Consider the following 24,550-nt stretch of genomic DNA (forward strand, 5'->3'; position numbering starts at 1 on the left):
TGAACCTATTTTGAGGGATATATTTTTAAATCTCAATTTCTGCTCTTGTACTGTGTCAAGAGATTTACTTTAACACATCTCTTTCCGTCTCTCTCTCTCTCTCTGTCTCTCTCTCTGTCTCTCTCTCTCTCCCACAACATCTACTTTCCCAGGAGGTCCATGAAATTCTGCGAGAGTATGAGCTCAAGTACTGCTTTGTGGACCGGAACAAAGGAACAGGTAATTGCCCTCCTTCAGTCATCCACCAGTTCTTACGTTTCTAATGGATCTCTACATTCTGAAATCGTTCCATCTCAGACGTCAAAACACTCTCCACAAAAACCTGCCTGCCCACACGGTCTGATTTCACACACTCTCCCGGAGGTTAAGAGCTCTGGGTGCTGGAGGATTATTTAATGAGAAATTGCTTCATCTTACAGTCATGTTGTACCTTAATCGGTGGAAGTGTCTGTGAAGCTTTAGGTTTCACTGTTGCGTAATATGTGCTTTACTGAAGAACGTTTGAGACTCCTTCCCTTCTATCCTGCCCATTAGTTCATTTTCACCAGTTTTAAAGACTTATTTTGAGGGAACATTTGGGAAAGGATCGTTGGAATTTTACAAGCATACATTTGAATTAAGGCGTTCAACTGATGTGAAAATTGTACCGATCTTAGCAGACGATAACTGATAATGTTGGCCAATATAACTTTATATTGAAATTTTCATTTCAATTTTATGCTGTAACAGTTTTATATAAACAGTGCTTCACTGAGAGATATGATTGTCAGTGCTTCTTAAACTCAAATAAACAACAGAAACCCGTATTAAGCTTTTCTGTGCTTTTCTGCAGTGATGCTGCAAACCCACACTAATATCAGTGATATTGTTGTCCAGGCAATTTATAATTCAGGGCTTAATTTGAATCTATAGGGCATGTTCTAGTGGTCTAGGACTACATGGACATGTTGGTGCCTGCTACATGTACACAGAAGCTGGTTAAGAATGAATTTATTACCTTTTATCTCTTCACTTTTTTATGCAAATGTTCAGCTAATACTTCAAATTTCATTGTGGAACCCAAACTTAATTTGATTAGCCACAACTGGGTAACATACGTACAATACATATATATGTACAGTGCTCTTGATCCTTGAGGCTTAAGATGTAGCATTAGCTAGACAGCAGCTAAATTAGCCAAGTTAGTTACATTAGCCTTAATCTGTAGCAGATATGACTAAGTAAAAGCAACCGTTAGGCCATTATTTTATCAGATAAAAAACACTGACAATATGGGTTTATATACATTAGCACTAGACACATTAAAAATGCACACTTAAATAATAATTAATGGGATATTAAACTAGGGCTGAACAATTAATTGTTTATCATAATCACAATTTGAATGGACACACTTTTCATATTGCTAGAGCTGCCATTTAAATTTTAATTTAAAGTAATTTTCAATAAAGTTTTTTTTTTTATTTGCTTTTTGCCAAGAGACATTCAATGTTCAAACCCTAACTCAAAAAGAACTGGATGTGTGCTGGTCTTCTTGATGGAAAAAAAAGGCCTGGATATTTATTTATAGAAAACAAGCACATTTGAATCACTGTCACATACATATCCCCCCAGATTGTATCATTGTAATGATAAAAAGGCCTTTGCCCACCAGATGAGGAGAAGGTTGAGGCTGAGTTTGTGCCAACTGTGAAAACATAATCTGGCCCGCTGCCATAGGCCATAGCCATTCTCTTACAGTTCCAGTTATGATAGGAAAGCCCGAGCTGAAGTAGATATAGATCTCCCCGAGGCCAGTGCTAACACCAAGCGTGATTAGCAGAGCTTGCATGGTAACCTGCCCTCACACAGAGCTCTGTGGCTCTGAAATATCACTGGGCCTGAAAACTCTCGGTGGCGTAGCACCCTCTAATTAGTAATGTTCAGGGATGAAGGTGAAACCCTATGATCTCACTCTCCATCCTCTCCCGGCTTGTCGCCTCTCCCCCCTCTCCACAGCTGAGGCTCCGATGTCGAGGATCAGAGTGCCGCATGCCTGCCTGAGGTCCAGCACAGCTCTGCTGATCCCTCTTCCTTTTTGAAAGGGTCCTGAGACTGGTTTATGACCTGCGTAGGGTTAAAAGGTTGGAACAGCTATTAAAGGAAAAGATGAAAACAATTTCAGTCTAGCACTACAAGAATTGGAAGAAAGATAATGGACTGGAAATGTTGATGTTTGAGGACAAGACTTGACCAGTGTGACAGTTTTGTCACGATGTATTGAATTTGAGTAGATAAACAATTTCATATTACCTAGTATTATAGTTGTAGATAAACATTTCTTTACTGTATGTTTTTATTGGTTATATTAAGCACAGTCCACTTCCAAAAATGCACCACCATTTTCCCAAGATTTTTCCACAGAGAGTTAAAAACCAAAGTATAACTCTTAACTTCATGACAGTGGTGCTTTGTATTAGGGATGCAATATTGTCATTTTTGCTACAACACTCGAAACTTTTATGTCATCAGTGCCACCTGTTCAAAAACGTTACATACAGCCCTGGATATGTTTGTCAGTTGTCACATATCATGTTCATTTTCAATTGTCCAGTTTCCTAAACACACATAAAATCCCAGTCTTAAATAATGTCGGTATCATTAAAATGTACCCTTAAAACAGGTAATAGCATCACTTTTTTTAATAAAAAATAGCATCATATCTATGAATATATATTTTATATTTGTTTATATTTAAGAGACATCTGTGATTTTTTAAGCATGTTCCTGATAATGCTGGTACATCCCTGGAATCCCTGCATCCTTCTGTATTCCTGGTCAATTGATCAGTCTGGACCTGAAAGAAAAGATGTTTTTGAGAAAGAGCACAAACAGTGAGAAAGAATGGCAGCCTGTAGGCCAGAGAGGTGCACAGAAATAAACATCTGAGACAGAGAGAGTCCTTGCCAGTGCTTGCTTGTAACAGAAGTGGCAAAGTGTACCATGATATTCCCTAAGCTGAGTGGCCGCGGTGTGGGAATTCCTCCTCTTGTGACATTGTCATAGTGCACGGCTTCAAGTGTTTGGACTCTTTTCAAGGCCTGTCAATGAGGAGTTGTCTTTCAAATCAGAAATAGTGACAATGCAAGCTCCTGTTTCCATTCTCCAAACCAACTCCGAGTACTGATTGACCTCTGAACTAGCTGTCTATCATTGTGTTTGTGGTGTTATTGATAAGTCCACACTTGTTCGTTGTTGTGATGGCCTGAACTGTCTGAAGGAGAAAACTAGTGTTATGCAAAACTATTATTTCAGCTTGTAAAGACTTGTTGAGGTCACATGCTGGAAAAAGTACATTCTATTTAAGAAACATTTATTTGTGTTGTTGAGTTGTTGATGCAAAATCCGTAATGCTGAGGTCGGATTTAGTTTTGTGCTGTTTAGGCAAAACAGTAGTTAACATGAAAACTTTCTGTTCCAGCAAAGCATAAATGCAGTAGATTGAATTCAGCCAAGTACAGAACCCGATTCGTACTATGGACTGCATACGTGGGATAAGCTATAGATAACAAACTGAATGTCTTCTCCTTTTTTTAAAGCATTGCTCCCTCATGATTTCCTAACCCCTTCACTTCAGTGCTAGGCTTACAGGGTTTCGTTCCAAAAGCCCTTTAGGAAGGAGGGGGAAATCACTCGTGTGTGCATAGGAATTGGTTCCACCGTCTTAAATACCAAACAAGGCTGGAGGATAGCTCTCTCTGCTTGGCAGCTGCTGGCCCTCCAGCTTTAGAAATGTTTGGATTGCCTGGAAAGGCAGTGGGCATTGGCTGTGCTTTAGCAGAGAATTAGACTAGTGCTGTGTTCTGTGCACAGTGTAGATGTGGGGATTCTGAGCTTGACCTTAACTCTGCTTAATGTTCACTGTGGCTGGGTTGAGTTGCTGGCTTTGGCAGTGCCATAATTGCTGCATCTCTTTGTGGCCTTCATTTGTCAGGGTTTATTAGTCTTTAACCAACAGGAAAATGATTTTGTGTTCCTGCTGGAACTGATAAATACAGTATCATCTTTTACAGAAGTGTGTTCTGATCCAGTATCTCAACTTCTGAACCTTTAGCCCTTCTTTTCCCTTGGAGCTGTACTCAAAGTTGCTTGATGTTGCAGTTTTTCTGATGATTATGGAGAAACTTATAGAGGTTATGGATTTTGTCTCAGGCACTGAATAAGCTCTGCATGTCAGAATGGAGTCTGTATGATCTTGGCCTGATAACGGTTTCTGTTCAGATGGATCCCCAGGCATTGCAGAACATCACACAACACATCACTTAACTTTTAAAAGGTGCAAATCCTAAATTTTTCTTGCATTTTTCTTTTTTTCCTGAAGTCCACTTGTAACATTTATGTTGTTTTATGTACAAAAAGTAGTCATAATACTTCTTCCATGACCATATTCCAACCTCTGTTTATCCCTTAGAATCAAACACTGTTTTCGGTTCTGTGCCTTTAAGACTGATATGTGTAAATGAACTCTGTTCTGATTAGCTGCCCTGTGCATTCACACAAAACAGAATTACACTAAAAAACAAGAAAATTTTGGCTGTGGCCCATTTAAAATGGTATTTTTGATCGGTGATGCTCTAAAGTCTAACACAATGGAATTCTATTTAAAATCTTTACATTTTGAGAAATGCTGGCAGCTGACTAGTAGACAAGGTAATTGCATTTGTTCCCATTATTTAAGGCATTTACACAGTGGAAATTCTCTTACAAGCCTTGAGTATTGCTGTCACCAGAACAACTAAATCTGCTCTGAATCACATGTGCAGTATTTTGTAATGGAAATAGTCTGAGTCTGTTGTTGAACTGTCCCAGAAATTCCTTTTTTTTTTGCAAGATGGAAAAAATCTCATTTGTGGAGATAAATGCACCAGAAGAAGTGCTTCTGGCATTTCTACTGTTATAGTGCAGTTGTGGAATTGTTGAAAACATTGATATTCATCTGTAATGAGCCTTAACACTGCAGAAATTTCTCGTTTGGAGGTTTATGCTTGTGGTAAACTGTGAGCGCTGCATTTAGAAAAGACACTAAAGAATGCATTCAAAGTGTGCTCTCTCCCAGAGTCCAGCCTACTCTGACTCATCGCTGTGGGGAAGAGCACAGCACAGTATGCAACGCCACTGAGCCTGCACCGGAGCTTTTTTAATTGAATTGCCAGTGTCTAAAGAGGCTATTAGGCATAAGATTTTCGCTTATCACCAGCCTAGGTGATTTTATGCTTTTTGTCATAACGTAAAGTTCATGCATAAGCAGTTTGTTGCAGATGTGAAGGGAATGGAGATGGAGTGAGCAATCTGAATTACAGAATATGTGTGTATGTATGTTAAAGCAGCATTCGTGAAGGTATTTGCAGCTGGGTATTGCTGCATTTTTAAAGGTAATGAGGAATATTCATCCTGCACCCCTTAGGGCTCACCTCAGCACAACCAGCAGATTTGCATCATGCACTGAAAACAATTGTTGATGCTTGCATTTTGTAGATAGAGTGTATCTCTCTTAATATTTATCCTGGATTTTCCTATTCACTGGAGTTAGAGAGTTAAAATCTGCCTGTGTCAGTTAGGGGGAATCCGTGATGGAATGTGGAAGGTATGTGTGGCGTTCCGGCCTGCTAGTGGAATGACAATGGAAGTGGTGGGCATGGGAATTAGAGCTTAACAGTGGAACTTTTGTTTGGACTATGCCGACCAGTAATGAAGACACATGGGGATCAAAAGGGCCTGCACTGATTTGGAGCTAACTTTGCTAACTTTATGGTCCATGTTTAATAGATGGCAAACTGTATTAAGAAACTGAAGACACATAATGGTTTTGGCATTGGTGCTCATTGATTCGTCCTCTCTAAGCATATAATGAGGTGTTTGTGTGTTTTACGGCGGAGGATTCTAGCACTGTAATTACCTTGGCAAAGTCAATAGCTGTTTGTGCATTAAAAGTAAAAGAATTCAGAACCCTGAAAAGTGGCTTATATATTTGTACTTGATTAAATAATTTGAGCTGTATTAGGCATGTTGTATGTTCAACAAAATCTATTTTATATTACTAACATTTAATATTTTATTTATTTTACTTACAGGAGTAATTATTACTAAATACTTACTTATTTGTACTGCTAATAATATATAGGCTGTATTTTTATTTCTGAAAAAGTACCAGAATAGAAACTTGTTTCCAGAAAAGTAGGGACGCTGTGCAGAACATATATGAAAACAAAATGCAAAGATGTGCCAATCACTTAAACCGTAAAATTAATTGAAAATAGCACAAAGACAACATATCAAATGTTGATGCTGAGAAATGTTATTGTTTTTGCCAATTATGTGCCCATATTGAATTTGCTGGCAATAACACAGTGAGTTCAGAGGGAGTCATGCTAACCGCTGTGTTGCATCTTCTTTTAGCAGCACTCTGTAAATCTTTGGGAACTGAGGAGACCAATTACTGAAGTTTTGAAAATGAAATGTTTCTCGTTTCTTGTTTGATATACCATTTTAAGCGTTAAACAGTTCAGGGTCTGTTTTCAATTGTGACACGTCTGGACCTTCTGGTGTGCTGATAACGAGCTGGATGGTCCTTCTTCTCTTTAGCCTCAATTTTTATGGAAACAGGGTTGTACTTGGTCTCAAAGTCAGCCTTAAAAGCAGTTTCTTTTGATGTAATAATTAGGTTTGCCCTAATGTAGGAACTGTGGGTCGATGCATATATCTGCATGTACATGTCTGTCGCAGATGTATGCAGATACCGATGCTAATACGTGAATACTCATAAAATCTAGAAATTGGGACTAAATCTGTGTCTGTTAACATTACAGAGAAATGTAATACCTGTATAGGGTTACGAAAACAGTAAAATGAATCATGCGTAGACATTTTAGTGCAGTAGCCCAGCGTCACTTAAACATAGTTCTCTCATCTGATGATGAATACATCATCAAATCTCGTTTGAATCTTAACATCTGTCTAATGCTGTATCAGCAAATATCTGCTAATACTGAGATGATTCCAGTATCATCATGCATGCCTACTAATAGTTTACTTGTTGCTACATCACTAAATGTGAGTATCTTGCTGTGGTGTGGAAGTTACAGAGCAGCTCCTGTGCTGTACTAACAAGTTGATGGTGATCCTTGTGAAACTGTTTAATTACATTTCTATCTGAAGCTCTACGTGATAGATTAGACTTACGCACAGAGTGGAGTGAATGCCTGGATAAGTATCACTACATATATCTTTATATTTTATATATAAAATAACATTTTTCATATGCGTAATGAAAGTGCCCCCACATGCATGATTTCTCTCTGAGGTGTCTGCTTTTTTTGGCTTCATTGGCTGCGTCTAAAGTGGTGTAGTTTGTTGCTCTCTGAAGCAAGGTGACGTGAATGCCTGGCATGAATTTGTGACTGTGTATTCATTTATTTTTAACACTGTCTATATATTAATGATGACAGTTCTATCTAAAGGCCTCACTTTACGTTAGGTTACAATTGTTGTGGCTTTGAAGCTTCTAAATACTAAATAGAGAAATAAGCACCAATGTAAAGAATGACTACTCAATTATGTGAATTGTTCAGGCCAACCCCAAAGCACATGGTGCTTTCCTTACCAAATGAAGAAACCCATCCTTTTTAGTGCTCTTTTCTTTCTAACTAGGAATCATCAAAGCTTTTCTTCCCAGCAATCTACACATATTTGTAATTCACAAGGATGAATAGTAATCTGGCAGCTATCAGTAGCCTTTGCTTCTAATTATTTAGAAAGAGTGTTTGCTGAACAGCACCAACCTGGAACTTAAATGAGAAGACAGAAAAAAGAGGTACGAAAAGAGAACCGCTTTCTCTGTTTTTGAACATCAAGAGTGATTTCAGAGATCTTTAATGGGACAATCCTCATCTTGACAGATGGCTGCATCCCACAACGAAGACCCTTACAATAAAGAGCCTTCCTGATTTTAATGGCTGATTACTGTGTGCTGTCAAAGCATCATGGGGAACACGCTGCAGAACACTCTGTCATGGAGGCGCTGAGAGGCAGCTTCACATGCTCTGTTCTTGGCATTGTTTGTTATACTGCTGCAAACAGACTGGAAGAATAACGCAAGGTTATTGTGTTGAAAAGCTCCAAAGCAATTTTAAATTATTTCAGATATTTCAAATAACATTTCAGCTGTTAAATCATATTTGAAACATCATTTCTGTAATTTTTTTTTTAAATGTTGTAGTGGAGTAATGGCAGCTCAGAGGCTATGACCAAACCTCTCTGTGGTCTAATTAAAGCCAGTCACTATATGCACTAATGTGAAGTCCTAAAGCACCAAGCGTGTTGGCATGATGCAGAAGCTCTTACCACCCAGGGGGTTATGTTATATCAGTTTCATGCTTAATTATTTTTGATGTGCCTCCTTTATCCTCTCATTTTGTGGGCCATTAAAGTCGATGTGACCTTAAGGTACTAAGCTGTATTGCAGTAGCTGCACCAGATCATTGTCACATATTTCCACAGTGTACTATGCTGAGAAGTAGTAATTAGCAGTGTATGTGTCAGGGTGGCTAATTGAGTGATTAGCCCCTGCATGTTTTAGTGCAACTAGCTGTGCAGTTGTTTTGAAGGTGCTATTGTAAAGACAAGCCAGTTGTGATGATGAAAAAGAGCGCGCTTCTGCATGGTGTTCGCACCCTGTGGTAATTAGCTCAGCTGCTCAGCCTGTAATGTGTTAGGAAGTGGGAAAGGAAAATGTTATGCAAAAATTAGGAAAATGAATATTATATAACTGTAAAGAAGTGATATAAAATTCTGAAGTCTGTTATTTTCTGTTGTTGATAGAAAAAACGATGTTGAAGAGGGTTGTTTAGAGCAGGGAAAACACTAAATTGTGCAGGACAGGGTTACGCCAGAAACTCAAAAACTCAGAGAACTTCTGCAATATAGGGTGTCGCAGTGTGCGTATTTACAGGAGCCTACTGTGCAAAAGTCAGACACCCTTTAATTTATTTCATTTCTATTCAGAGGGCCAATAAGTACAAGTTATTTGTTTTTCCAGCATCAGAAAAAAGTAGAAAACATATTGAATAGAAAATTACACAGAAGCCTCAACAACTAAATATAATTTCTCAATTTTCAGGTATCGCTGCTCCCAGACTGGATAGTTAGGCCACAAAAAGACACATTTCCCTTGAAGGATCAATGAAATATAACAAGGCATAACATATATTTAGTATGTCAACACTTTGCCTTTATTACACTTTCAGAAAAAAATGCTGCTAAACTGTCACTGGAGCAGTACCTCTCGTCATGATCAGTACCTTTAGCTAGGGAACGTATATGTACCATAAACCATTGCAATTATTATTTTTTTTAAGTTGCATTGACTCCACACACGCTGTCTTATGTCTATCCTTTTTATTTTATTGTTCTGTTATAAACATTATGCTATGAAAAAGGTACAAATACATATTTTCCCCTGAAAAAAACATATTGAAGGAACAAAATTAGACTTTAAAATCATTGTTGTACCTTAGAGGGTGATTTATACCTTGGTGGATAAAAATGTACATGTGGATCCTTTTCTGACAGTTTACAGGTTCCATTGTTTGTAGGGATATTTTTCTTGCAGTTCAGTCTTAGAAGTAGGTTGGATTTTTTGCCTCTGCCTCTGCACACTGAACTTCCTTTTAATTGTTTGCACTTTATTATTTACTATAAAATGTTTGAGTCTGTCTTCATTTGCATTTATCAGTGTTAATCCAACATTCCATACATTGTTTAATCAGCTCTCATAGATGCTAAATGCTAGCACTGTTGTCCCAAAGACTGCTTTAAGTCTTAGAGGTGTTGTTGTACTTTGAAGAACAACTTGATATAAAACTTAGGGTGCTGGAAAAGGCAGAACTATGAAGTACCAGTGCGTTGGTTATCCTGGGCCTTAAGTGACGCTCTTAGAGGTCAAATGCACTATAACACCGTTATCATAAAGATTGATTAATATCTTACAGGTTTTCTGTAATACTTAAAAGGATAATCTTATTATGGCTGCTGTTCATCCAGTGAAAGGCAGTAACTTGATTTTCCTGACTCAGACTGCTGGAAAAGACTTGAGCATAACTGTTCATAAACTACGCTTTCCTGGAGGTCACCTTACAGGTGGTGGTCTTCCTCACTTAGGGTGCTGGAAAAGATTTGAGTAACACCACCTGTTTTTTTCACTCTTAAATACTTTGCTTTCATTTATCATTTTGATGTTCTTTTTCGCTTTTATTTGTGTAAAGCACATTGAATTGCCTTTGTGTGTGAAATGTGCTTTATAAATAAACTTGCCTTGCCTCAGTGATGATGTGGTCTGGTCTCGCCGGCGGCCAGTCCATTGTTCTGAGAACACTAGAAGCTTCTTTATGTGATAAATTTGTCTCAGTCTGTTCAGCTGTGAGCTTGAGGTTGTTACAAGGTACACTGAAAAATTAATAACGTGTACTTATTGGCTGTTCTGATTGGAATTTAAACTGAAGACGAGGCTGTACGTGTTGTGAATCGAATATGTTTAGATTTTATGGTATAATAATAATAATTAAAAAAATAATAATAATAACAAGTTTAATTTATAAAGCATCTTTCTCAAAAAATATTTAAAAATATTTGTGATATCAGACATACTGATATATTTTGTAAAGATATAGATAAACACAGAAGTAAGAAACAAATTCTCCTGTGCTACAACCTAAACCTGCTATTTACACTGTGTATTTAAATGTGTTTGTCTTTTAAGGACATTAGTTGTTTGTATTAATTCATGCTTTCACCAAACACTGATTTTGATTTGACTGGATTTTGACCAAAAAAACAATTTGGGTAAAACCAGCACGGGCATTTCTTGTATACATCTGTGTCAAAAATGTATCAGTACACATCATATTGTAAAATGTGTGTATTATTACAATAGTGGTACCATATATTAAAAAACTGGAACATCTAGACATAGCGCATGAGTGTTCATGCACCTGGACAAAGAGGAAAGCAGAGACCTTCCCATTTCAGAATTCCTCTCATGTTCCTGTCAGTGCTTCTCAACTCTCCCTCTAGCAGTGTGGCTTATCCTTCGGTGAGAGCCTGAACAGAGATAACGGCTCGCAGCCATTCCCAAAGGGACGTGGAGTGCACCATCAAAAGCCCACATGCTGTCATTTCACGCCTCAACTCTTGTTGTGTACTCTGTTGTTTGCTGTTCCCCATTTCTACATGACTGATTTACAGGATGGAAATTAATTGGCGTGCAAGCGTACTCGCCTGCTCCCTGTGGACAGTTCATCAGCATGAAATGTACAGTGGCAGATAGTAGCACGAGCTGCCACTACCGAGTTCTGACAATCACAGGCGGTGCAGGAGCTCACACAGGCTGCCCACACTCAGGCCAGCTCACTGCTGCTTCAGTATGTTTGCTGATGAGGTTTATGTGTAGAAAGGTTTGACACTTAAGCCCCATTCAACCAAGATTAGTCTGAGCTGGAGAAGTATTGTAATTTGATAAGTCGGAGATGCACGACTGGAATCAACCGAGATCAGTATCAGCAGATTTTTTTGCTCCACACATGCAATTGGCACATTTTGAACAAACGGTGTTGTTTTATTATGAAATTTATTTATTACTTTTTTAATGAAAATAACACGAGGCAAGTAAGTTGTATTATATTTGAAATCTGTTGTTATACATATACCGAAATGTCATTGCATTGCAAATTTGTATGACTGGACTGTTGCTAAGCAGCACTTTATTTGATTCATGTTATTTTAATAGGACAATATTTATTTTTCTGAATAGAAACATTGCATGAAGAGTAGATCATATAAGGTATATTTTAACTTTGGCTAAACTAAAGTTGGTAATCTCCATAAAAATGCATGATCTATGCAGCCCTAGTGATAATATTATGCTTTGTACAGACGTCGGAACATTTTCTGCAAATAAAATACACATCTGAACTGCAGTGAATCTGCCTGTGACAAGTTTTGCTAAGCGGATTCAGAGTGCAGCGAATCTTCATGGGCGGTGTTATGCAGAGGATTTTGCAGCTTGTCCCGTGAGGATCTGTGGTGGGAAAAGGCGCAAACAGTGGGGGGAAAAAACATGATCTGCAGCAGATCGAGCAGAGCCTGTGGCCTACCATAGGATATACTGGTGTTTTTAGCACAATGCACTACACCATCTGAATACAGCCCTATACTGCATTTACATTGCACCGAAGCAAAACACCTCGCTGACTTGTTGGTTGCTTTGTGGCAGTTGTCAGTAAAATGCAAGCAAGTTTAACTGTTCAGAGTTCTTGGCTAGTTTTGTGCACCAGTGAAACACAAGCAAGAAAATGTCTAATCCTTTTTAAATTTTAACTAATGTAAATAAAAATTTCCCCTCCAACTTCCATCAACACTGATTTTAGGCTGTGATTTACATGTGGACATGACGCAAGGTGTAATGACCCGCAGCACTCTTTAAACAGTCTGATTGACTGCTATCTGCCGAAACTGGCTACTTGTTTGCAAAATGGGAAAAGCTCAAGTTTATAAAACTGCTGTTCAAGCAGTCTCCCTTGCCCAACTGCTGCATAGAAATGAATAGGGCGTAACAGAAATCCTCTCGCTTTGCTTTAATGAAAATGCACCGTTAGACCTAGTCAGTTCATCCTAACAGTAAAGTTACAGAAACATTCTGTATAAGATCCAGCCAAGTGCCTTGTTGTTATTGAGTGTCGCACCTGTCCTTTAATTCTCATGTGAACATCTGGGCTATGACGTTTCTGTTTAGGTAATCTGTGGGAATCTGGGTGTATTGCACAGATACTTTATATCATAGGATCCAGCTTGTCAAGTCATTTACAAATTACATTACAGAACCCCCCTCCTATAAAACTAACCCAGCTCCAATAGTTCTTTGGTTTAATTCCAACATGGACAAAACTGTGGACTCACTATGACTCCCGGAGACTCACAGTTGGCCAAGCGTTAGAGGAGTCATTGTCTAACGTAGGGCGTTTGTGATAAATAGGGGCTCCACAATATGAGTTCTATGCTTTGTGATGAAGCCTTGCAATATACTAAAAATGTTAGATTGACCTGCCATATTTTGACCAAAGTGTTTTACATTATTGGAACACGATAATGATCAGCAAACAATATATTGCGCAAGCACTTAGTGGGGGGGGGTCCATTAGCAGTGTGGGGGTTTCGTTGTCTACTTGAAGTCAGAGAGAGGAGCTTTTTACGGGAGTGTGTGGGAGTCGCTGCCGGGCTCGACAACCACTTGAGCCAGATGACTGATGCTGGGAAAGCAGAAGGAGATCATCATTAATTGATGCAGTGGCAAGTGTGGGTGGCTGTACCAGGAGGACGCATACGCACAAATACACACACGCAACACACATTCACATACGTGCGCAGGCAGGAGTACAAAGGCTAGGGTACTTACCGTGAGTTGTGTCTGCTAAAAGAGCTCGGTATATCTGAATGTTCAGACTGGATTGTTCAGTGTCGTAACAGCTCCATTATCACAGAGCTTTGGTGTGTGCGATTGTGGCTGTTAGTCATTGAGTGTCTGTTATTTTGAGTCAGTCTGGAGCTGGGTATGTTATTTGTTTATTTTTTGTTGGTAGAGTTTGTGTGTAATGTGTTAAATGCTGCATCTCTTGCTCCTGAGCAGTGCATTTGATAGCATGGACATATAGTAGAGATGGGCATTCTGACCAATTTGGAAATTTGAGTATGCTTAAGGATTAATGAATACATGTTTTATTAACCAGAGATGAGAAAAAAGGGCTTCAGCTACCATTAAATGCTGGTGTTATTTGGCTGATATTTACTGCTAGTAAGTTTTGAAAATATGCAGAAGTAACCTGTGGAAATCTTTTGGTGACTGTGGGTCCCAGTGGTAAGTTTTTGTGTCAGATGTCCATTGATATAATCAAACTAGCTCACCAGAGCTCACCGGTGTGGCAGTAGTGATGACTCATGGGCTTACTTGTTATATTTTGTCATCCACAGTGTTTCACTGAATTGTAGGCCAGTTTATTTTCTCTCAGGCTTTCATGATGGAATGTAACAAATACAGAAATGGTGATTTTGAATTTGAATACTGCCAAAATAGTGCATGGTGCAGTGTATGTTTTAGGAAATATTCAGACAGCAGTGTCAGGTTTTAGAAATCAGGCAAGCTTGTAGGAAAACGTTCTCATGTCGCAGGTCTCTTACAGTAAGGCCAAGCCTAGCAGCTACAGACCTCAGTATGGCATTCATAACTCTGTTGTTCTACTATATTAGTACTAGATTAATACAGTTTTTACTGTGAAATAAAAGATGACAATGTACACACAACCACAGCTTATTCTTAATCTTTATCAAGTGAAGTAATATTGCATCTCATTAAAACTTGTGTGGTCACAAAAACCCATTTATAAAAATCCACCGAGTCAGCCTAAAACAGTTTAGCTCTGCCCATTCACAGTGAAGCTGTGTTCAGGCTGGCCTGCAGCCCTTTAAAACAGAGCTAAATTACATATGTCTGTAGTAAAGGCACAGTAAATAAAACAGCCTGTTGAATTCTAAGGGAGAAAGAGAATTTGTACAAGAGTCTTGCACGAATGAATTACGCTTTTTTGTTACAAAACCCACACAAACATTATAAGTGGACTTCAGGGAGAAAATAAAATGCGAGATGCAAGCCTGATCTGCCCCCACGGGGCTCACGACACAATCGTCTCCGGCCCACGGAAGGATTTTCATTTTCAATTAATGCCGTTTCACAGTGCACAATTTAAAGTAACACTTCAAGGGCTACTACAAGTGTCTATATTTTACTGTTGACGTTTTTACATATTTTGAATAAACAATAGGCAGTTATAGTTATAGCCCCATTCATTAACCCACAGATTTGTTGTTTTTTTTTACTATGGCCCTTTAACTTGTTGAGCTTGACACCCCTGCTGTAAAACAAAGGAAAACCGTACCTCCACCGTGTATGAAGTCTTTAAAAATGGATAAAGTGTAAAATACATATTACATAGCTAAAGCAGTAGTGACAGCCGTCTTGAAACTGAGAGCAATTTGGTGTGTATTTTTCTACCTTTGTGAAGTGAGTACATTTGAAGTAAGGGAGGAATTTTATATATATAAAAGATTTTCACAAATCTGTTGCTTCCATTGCCTTTTTCTTAGTTGTGTCAGTCATTATTCCCTCCAAATGTTTATGCTATCTAAGTCTGTCCTGTTACTGAATGTAATGTACATATGAATGAATTAATGAATAAATAAATAAATGCAGCATCATCAGTTCCACCAGGCTTCGTGCCAAAACAGTATCTGTTTGACTCTCCAAATGTCAGTTCATTTATTGCTTGTGTGTAGCTGGCGTGTAGGTCTGAGGGTGAAAGGCTTGGCCTGTTCCTTCATGTTCAGCTGAATGTTTGACAGATGTTTATGTTGTTTCATGTGTTATAGTGTTAACTGCCATGCCGCAGGGCAGCAGGTGGAGGATTAAGAATATATCCCTGTGTATATTTTGCATATGTGTGACCATCACAGACATGGTTGAGGTCAGCTAGTAGAATTTTCTAGGCTGTGTGTGCTTACACTGACCGGCCTTGGCAATTAATGGTTTGAAAGGTGTGTTATGTCTATTTGCTTGGGATCTGTGTGAGTGTGCGTGTGGGAGAGGGGTTCCCTGGTAATTGACATGCTGTAAAGCAGCAGGTGAAGGCTTGTTTGTGCTTTGCTAGCGACAGTCACCGCAGGGGGAGGACACTCTGTCAAATCCCGGCCTAAAGAACCAAAACTTGGCACTTTGCTGAGACGTGGAGCCATCTGGTAATGACACCCAGCCTTATCGAAGCCTAACGAGCCATAACGAGCCTCGGTATCGGGGCAGAGCTTGTGTCGTCTGCAGTTTGCCACAACCCCGGCTGGCTGAAATGACTCAATAGCAGCATTTTTGCATGGCACGGTCAGCAGTAATGACGTCTGACAGCCTGTTATTGAGTGCAGGAAGAGGCATTTGTATTATTCCTTAGATCCATTAAGGAGAGGGAATGCAGGATTGTCTTGTTTTACATGCAGTGATCTTTCACCCTCCTGGTTTAATGAGTCCTGATGAGCTCTAACACGCTCTATTGTTAACGGTGTCAGAACAGCTCATTTGTATGTCACTGAAAGGTGGGTGAGAGCGAACTGATACTGCCATGATTTGAGCGCAAAGCACTCCTGAAATTTTAACAAGCATAACAAGCACAGGACAGCAAACTATTAATGATGGGATAAAGAATGCTAATGGATTAGGAATCAAACAGCGCGTATGCTTAGAATATTGTGGTTTTCCTGCTAGAGACGGATTTAAATGAGCTAAAGCTCATCTGCTGTCATGCTGACCATCACGACCTGAGCAACCTGCAGTCATCTTTTTGACATTTCCCTGTATTTCCCTTGAGATCTTCACCACAAAAAGACTCATTCTACTGTACTTTAATGAGTTATTGTAGATGTCTCATGGCAGAACAATTATAGGCTTTAAGCTGCTTCAATAAAGTTGCTTCCTCCCCCTGCTTGCCGTAGCAAAAGGAAAAAAAAATAGTAATAATTGTCATGCTTTTAGACAAAGCCTATAATCAAGTCCCTTTTTGTGATTTAAAAATGGCCGTCTCAAGCCTGTCACCAGCAAATTGCCTGTGAATTATAAGATTATTGTGTAAGCTATTTAAGAAGCTTTGTGCAGGCCTTTTTCTTTGTCACAAAAAAAAAACCTCAGCTAAGCTACATTTATTGTCATCTACTCACAGGTCTTTGAACGTATTGTTGGAAATCTTTGTACAGTAAGAGCCTTCAGAAGAAGGAAGGTGAGGGAAAAAGAGAAGAGAGCGTGGGGGATGGGTAAAATAGCTCTATGAAATATTTAAGGAAGTATTACAAATGGTTTGTGGGTACAGAACGATTTCAAAGTGCTTACTACTTTATTTACAGAAAGGGATTACTGGCCCTCCACATACTTCTAAAACAGTCATTACTATTTCAGCATCAGTTTCAAGATGGTAATTAATTGGGGATTGAAAGAATATTTATGGGATATACTGAGCATTGTCCATGAATTTACCATGGAAGGAAGAGGAAAGAAGATGACACTCGGAAACATTTACAAAGTACTACTTTAGCATCCAAAGTAATCATTAGTGCTTCACAACAGCTGCCAGCAGTTAATTGTAGTTGTTTTCACTCAAGAGAGTATTCCAGAATTTTGTAAAGGAATAGAAAAAGAAGTAAACATGCTGCAAAGACAGCTGATAGGAAAACTTCCAGCTTCATGCTTGGAGTAAATGCAGAAATGACCCAAGGTGCCAAGTTCTACACTGGTGTAAGCAGAGATAACTGAGAGAAAACCAGCTTAATTAAATATTTAGACTGGCCCCAGTGGTGAACCATGAGGAACTCTTTAAGAGTAGTGCCTTGACTTAAGCAATACCAAATGCTTTTTTTCATTGGACATTTTAATTTTAATGAATTAGCATTTTATTTCATGCTTGATGAGTTAATGCATTTCATAGTTGATTAAACCCATCAGAGGCAGTTGTGTGTGGTGTGGTGTTTTTAGTACTTTACAGTCCCTCTTATGTGATTCAGCAGTTACTCTTGTTCATTGTGTTTACATTTGGCACTCATTTACTGGTCTTTTCTGTGTATATTAATGTGTATCTATGTCTGTGTGTGTGTCCCACCAGCCTTTGTAACACTCCTAAACGGTGACCAGGCGCAAGATGCCATCCGTTCACTGCACCAAACGTCAGTCCGTGGCCGTGACATCACCGTCCAGCTGCAGCCCACTGACTCGCTGCTGTGTGTCACCAACCTGCCTCACACCTTCACCGCCACACAGTTCCAGGAGCTGGTGCGGTCCTATGGGAACATCGAGCGCTGCTTTCTGGTCTACAGTGAGCTGACGGGCCACTCCAAAGGCTATGGGTTTGTGGAGTACATGAAGAAGGACTCTGCCTCTAGGGCTCGGTCAGAACTGCTGGGCAAAGTGCAAGGTGACCGCACGCTCATGGTGCAGTGGACCGACGTCAACCAGCTGACCACTGCCGAACATCTCCACTCCAAGTGCCTGTGTGTGGACCGGCTGCCTGCTGATTTTGACGACTCAGAGGAGCTGGCGCACATCTTTTCTGTACGCTACAAGCCTGTCTTCTGCCAGGTGAGCACCAGAGGGAGGGGTGGAATGTATTTAGGGACTTAAGCTTGACTGATGTGGTTAAAAAAAGAACACAGTTTTAAGGAATAAGTGAACAGAGAGGTTAAACAGGTATTACGACACTTTATTTTTGTTACTTAATGTATTTCCATTGCATATATACACTTTAAATTTACTGTCTTATATATTTGCTGTCATAAATATGAACAAAGAAAATATATATTCAAAAGGGGAAACCAAAATATGTTTAAATAACTGAAAGGGGAAAAAGTATTCAGTTACTAGTATTATTATTATTATTATTATTATTGTTAATTTAATTTGCAAACAAGGATCAAGATAGTATGTTAATGTAAACATATACCTGAAGGTTGAACAAACTACGAAGTACTACATATTGATGTCGCTAAAATAAAAATAAAAATGTTTTCATCCAAGTTGCACTAGACGCAACTATAAAAGATGCTGCCATTGGTTAAGAGTATATGCGATAAGTAACAATTATGGTGAAGGTGAAGAAGCTTCTCAAAGTTCTCAGGGACAGAATTATTAAACAACTCGTCAATAGAAAAGGCTACAGAACCCTTCCAAAGACCAAAGAGTGATATACTAAGGAGATATTAGAGGGGACTTTAATTTCGTTAGCCAAGAAATGTGAAATGATGAAAACGACCTCAAACATGGCCAAAATGACAAGACTGGTTTCTAAACAAGGTGGTTGGTTAGTGTAGTGGTTAACACCTTTGCCTTCTACACTGTAGACTGGGGTTTAATCCTCTACCAGGGCAAGCACCCTACACTTTACCAATAAGAGTCCTTGGGCAAGACTCCTAACACTACCTTGGCCTCTCTCTGTAAAATGATCAAATTGTAAGTCTCTCTGGATAAGAGCGTCAGCCAAATGCTGTAAATGTAAATGTGAAGGTACTTGCACCTCCTAACTTGAATCCCATTGAAAATGAATGAACCACTTTGAAACTGTGGATTCATTAGAAAATGGTAACTATGGGGAATTGTAGTTTGCAATTACCAATGTTATTCATTTATGGCATTTCCTGTCAGTTCCCTGTCAATTTTTAAACCCACCTTTGTTTTTTTATTATAATTTTAAATACAAAGTCAAACGAAACGTACATATTTATGCATTAAGGGAACCATATGTCTGTCTTCCCATTTAGAGAGTGGTTTTATGCACATGTGTTTGTGCATCACACTATTATCTCATTCTATTAGAGAAGTGCAGCTCATCTTAATGTGGTTTCAGAGGTCAGACATCACTTCGAGACACAGTGACGAGGGCTGGTGCTGAAACTCTGCCCGCAGCTCGAGTTCTCTTTTGTGTTAATAAACCAAACCCAGCAAATCCGTACCCAATCTTAGCAACAGTTTTAGTCATGACGCAGAATCAGGTTTCGTCAGCCTCCACCCTAATCAAAACCATTTAAAGCCTAAGGCTAAAGCTGATCTTAGGCCTGCCGTTAGGAAGGGCTCCAGCCAACACAGAAATCAATACTCACACCCTCACAACATGAAGCTTGACTGTAGAGTTGCACCCACACTGTGCTCATATGCAGAAGTGTTGGAGGTGGCTGAATCGCAAGGCTTTGACCTGAGTTCATCATTCTACTCTTAGTCACTCTGAGCTTTTAGGCTCCCACTTGGCCTTAGCCAGCGTGCTCTCAATTATTCAACTCTCTGATTATTGGCAGTTAAGACCCTTGTAAGGGCAAACAAGTTGATGGCCTCTCATTTTCTCTTTGAAAGATGCCAAAAAAATGAGAAGTGACTTGCAGGTGTGGTGGCTTAAATTGATAATTATCTTATTAATATTCATTAGTTCACTGGTTGTCATGGTCTAATGATAGCAGTCGTTGACTCATGTAATGTAAAAGAGTGACATTTGAAGGGAGAACTATCTAGTGAGTCCTGTACGTATGCAAGAATCCAGTTCATATGACTAAATATTGGATCTTCCTTTGGGAGCAGGCTTAGTTAACTGATGACTGGTCTCAGACTTAAAGAGCAACCTTACCTTATTTTTGTGGTAAAAAAAATGCTGGGTTTAAAACCTCATTTAAATCATTCCCAAAAGCCAGCAACTTTGACCCAACAGCAGTAATGGGTTGTTTTTACCTATTTTGCTTGTTACTGCTCTAGTATTGAATTAAAATCAAATATTTATTCATAACAATCTAACTAATTAACTGATTTACTGATTCAGTAGAAAAGTAATGCAATAATATACGCAAGTATTAAAATTTTCATTTCAGTTTTTTTTTATTGTGGTCATTTAGCATTAGCTGTGTAATCAGTAAATAACATGTAAATATTCTGGCATGTAGAAGATGAAAGTTAGAAAAATCAAAACAAAAAACAAAAATCTTTTTAGACACCCAGTAAAACGCAAACATTTGGCATGAAAACCAATATCTTATCCAAAGCACTATACCAGACAGTAAAAGAAATGTGAAGTCTAACCAAGATTGTTTTATAAACTTGTTAGGTTAGCTTAGTAACGTGGTTAATGTTAGCTAACTACGATACATTTATTATGCAGATAACGTTATCAACTTAATTATCACCTGATATCAGCTTCAAATTTAAACTAATATCCGATAAAGAGCTACACATTGTCAGTGACCAGTAAAGCTGGGAAACAAACATTATAACTACCATAAGTTATAGTGAGCCAACAACAGCTAATCATTATCACATCACAACTATAAAAATACAGTTTGTAATATAGTTTTTACTTGAAATATAACAGCTATCTTTATTATTGTCTCTTAATAGTAAATGGTGAAACATTTAAAGCAGTTTTCACCTGTGACTGTGCCGCTGCCTGGCGAAACGCTGTTAAACTAATCACTGGTGTGAAAATTGACCCATTGGCTGGTTTGTTATTGTGATACAGTCGCAAACTCAGTGGCTAAAGCTACCCAGAAAGTACCCAGTACTTGGGAAACACCCTAAAAAATGACCCGACGTGCTAAACCCAGCTTTTGGGTAGAAAAACATGTTTATGTGTTCAAAATAAACTGCATGCACTTAAGCAATATACATGAGTCAGTCAATAATTGGATTTCTTTCTGAATAGATGCTGTACGCACCTCTATATTTGCTTTGCAGTTCGCCAGTAAACCCACCAAAAGATGGATGTGACATGTTGGTGCTTGTGTAGTGTCAAATTTAATATACATGCAGAAATAATACGGTTTTAGTAATTATTGATTTTTTTTCCAGGTATAGTGCTGAATTAAGTATGATGTTTACTCTTTTTGGAGCAGCTCTTTTCTGTCTCTATCCGTTCTCTACACATGTGTAAAAGCTTAATGATTTACAGTGTAACTCAGTTATTGTGCTGAAAAGTGCCTTAACCACATTCCTTGAAATCCACGAACAGCTTCAGTCCAATGTAAAGCAGTGAAGTATGCTGTTTACATGATCAGTGGAAAAGTCTGATCATTGGAATCATCATTATCGTATCGTTATGGTGCGTGTAAACACACTTAATGTTACGTCTCTGAGCGGTCAAGGCTGGGCAGATTCTGAATCGATTTCAGATTGTCGTTTTATCAGTTGAATTTGTGATTTTACTCCTCTTTCTCTCACTTCTCTTTTACCCACTCTTGCTCTGTCTCTGTTTCTGAGAGTCTGGCATGTTTAAAGTAAGTGTTCTTAGGATCGTTCTGACCTCTGTTTGGGAAGTGGTTAGTGAGATCATCCATCATACTTCAGAAAAGTGTCCCAGCCAGCGTCAGAGGCGAACACGTAGAATGTTCCAGAAATGCAGGCTGTTGCACTACCTAAGTATGAGGCACAGAGCACTCTAGCAGTTGTGTTGAGTGGGTGCGCGTATGTAGACATGCAGAGAGCTACTAGCCAATAATTTGCTTACGTGTGACTTCTTCCTAGTTTCTGTTCAACGTGTGGTTTCACAGTGATATTAGAGATTATGTTAGTTGGTTCCGCTTTTTATACATCTAAATTTGGCACAAAGACATACATTCACCTCCAACTGCCTCAGATTCTCTCTCTCACGCGCTCGCTCTCTATCTCTGTCTTATTTTCTTTCTCTCTCTGTCTCTCTGTCTGTTTCTCTCTCTTTCTCTCTCTCTCTCTCTCTCTCTCTCTCTGTGTGCCTCTCTGTCTTTCTGTCTCTCTGTCAGTTCTGTCAGTTTGACATGAAGTTTCACGAGCATTAAGCCTTTTGACCTTTGGCCTGGCCTCATCACACGGTCTGAGAGGCGGTTGTCTTTGTCCCTTCAAACTGTCAGATGCATGCACACACACAGACTTAAACACACACATTTTTTTCATGTTGCAACTTTTCAAAGGACCCACCTGTTTAGCTTACAGTAGTTTAGCTCCGGCCATTCATGCTGAAGTTATAAAGAGCGTTTCAGCCTTAACTGGTTTTTGAATGTGCCACAATACTGGATAGCCATTCAGAGCAGAGCTCATTTGCATATGTTAGTCTTTATGGCACAAGAACAAAACAGCCTATTTAATTCTGTGGGATACAGAGAGGCTGGAAGATGGTCATTTAAAAATAAATTGTGGTTTGTTTTTGCTACATAAAACACATATGGTGTAATTGAATCTCAGGGGAAAAAGTACAATACAAGAAAAAAGCGGGCTATGGGATGTTCAAAATCCTCTGAATACAGATGCTGTAAAGAGGGCAGGGGGCAAGCATAATCATGAATGTTTAATGATGTGAAAATGTTCATATTGATCCTTGAATTATTCATCATCATGTTTAGGGTCATTTTAAAATGAATGTGCTACATTAAAAAGTGGATTGACAATTTTTAATTTCCCCCTCGATTGGTTTGTTGATCATGACACCCCTCCTGGGTACTGTTTCGTTCTGATTAGCTTTGTGGCGTCTCTGAGCCTCAGTTGAGAGGAGAGACTGCGTGGAACTTTTGCAGCGGCATGTTGTTAATCAGAGTACATTTCTGAGGTTTCACAGCGACAACATCACAAACGGTTGGAGAGGAATTTGCATATTGACGGTACAGAGGACAGTGGACTCTGTGTATGTTTGTGTGTATGTGAGCAGACATGCTTTGGAAGGGAAATTCTTGCTATCTTCACTATGGTTGTATTCACCCACTCTACTGTGGAACACGGTCAGGAAATTACAAGGTGTTATAAGGTGGTTTTTCTACCAGACAGTGGTAGAAACAGCATAGGAATGGCCATTTCAGTCCCTTTTGAAATTAAGATTTGTAAGGCATTATTAAAAAAAATACTCTTCAAGCTACATGCTACGGCTCAGTTGATGCAACAACAAAAAAACGTCAAACTACTCAACTTCTCAACATCAAACTACTCTTGTAAACCCAGACCTAGAACAAGGATTTATAGTAGATAATATATGGCTTGAAGGAAAGGTTTCAAGCTAAAAGCAGGTCAGCAGTCTTTCTGTGCTTCCCTTTTTTTCTTATTATAAACAGATAAGAAACTCTGTCCAAAACGTCAGACACAGCCTTCTGGTGGAGTTCAGACAACAGGTTCTTCAGTATACTTTAAAGAGAAGCTTGTTTGCGTATTAAAAATCATAATTTTACGATTTTTTTTCATGCCAGTTTGAATAATTGAAAATGTTGGACTCATACCAGGTATGGCATGATGTGGTAACAAACACATTGGTCACACATTTTGTCTTCATTTCAACAACAATCCGCCATACTGTATCTAAGTACCTGTGCTGAATTTCATTACCCTCTCTGGTTGGGGTACCAAGCGTGCTGAGACATCAAATGCAAACATCACAGAATTGTCATGGAATTGACGACCGTTAAAAAAGAAAAGAAAAAAAAAACCCACACCAGACAAAATCGCTGTCTGTCACTCTCATAAAACCAAAATCCTTTGTTGCTTCTGTTGTTTGTGGTCAGGAGAGCCCAAAATGAACAGGTTCCTATGGAGCTTTTGTGCAAAGCAGTAATTTGTAAATGGTTCATGATTTTTATACAGACAAATGCACTTGTTTTCTCAACGCAAAAGAGCATCACATTTTTAAACTCTGCTGTCATGTTTTTGAACGCGTAACTCCAGTTATAGCACTTCACAGCAGTTTAGTACATTCATGGAATTATGATGTCAGCGAGTACGAAGCGCTTTACTCAAACAATAAGCTGATCAGCTCACCAACCAATCAGCACTCTGTAGCAGTAATGCTGGTGTCCTATTGCCAAATCATGTTTGCTGATAAAAAACAGGTACTGGTGTATTTTCATCGATTTTTTTGTGATATAGGTTCTTCTGCATTTCCAAAGAAAAGGAGTTCCTGCATGA

The 24,550-nt window shown here is 38.9% G+C and overlaps 1 protein-coding gene across 3 annotated transcripts in view; it reads left to right on the forward strand.

Annotated features, from left to right (window-relative positions):
- raver2 (ribonucleoprotein, PTB-binding 2) overlaps positions 1–24,550 on the forward strand; it is a 90,947-nt gene that overhangs the window by 15,395 nt on the left and 51,002 nt on the right. For all 3 annotated transcript variants that reach the window (XM_017684588.2, XM_037534835.1, XM_017684586.2), the window contains exons 2-3: positions 153–219; positions 17,772–18,244. In XM_017684588.2, the coding sequence (XP_017540077.1) occupies positions 153–219; positions 17,772–18,244 (540 nt within the window). The remainder of the gene's footprint in view (positions 1–152; positions 220–17,771; positions 18,245–24,550) is intronic.

Source organism: Pygocentrus nattereri, chromosome 26, assembly GCF_015220715.1.
Source record: "Pygocentrus nattereri isolate fPygNat1 chromosome 26, fPygNat1.pri, whole genome shotgun sequence".
NCBI classification, from domain to species: domain Eukaryota; kingdom Metazoa; phylum Chordata; class Actinopteri; order Characiformes; family Serrasalmidae; genus Pygocentrus; species Pygocentrus nattereri.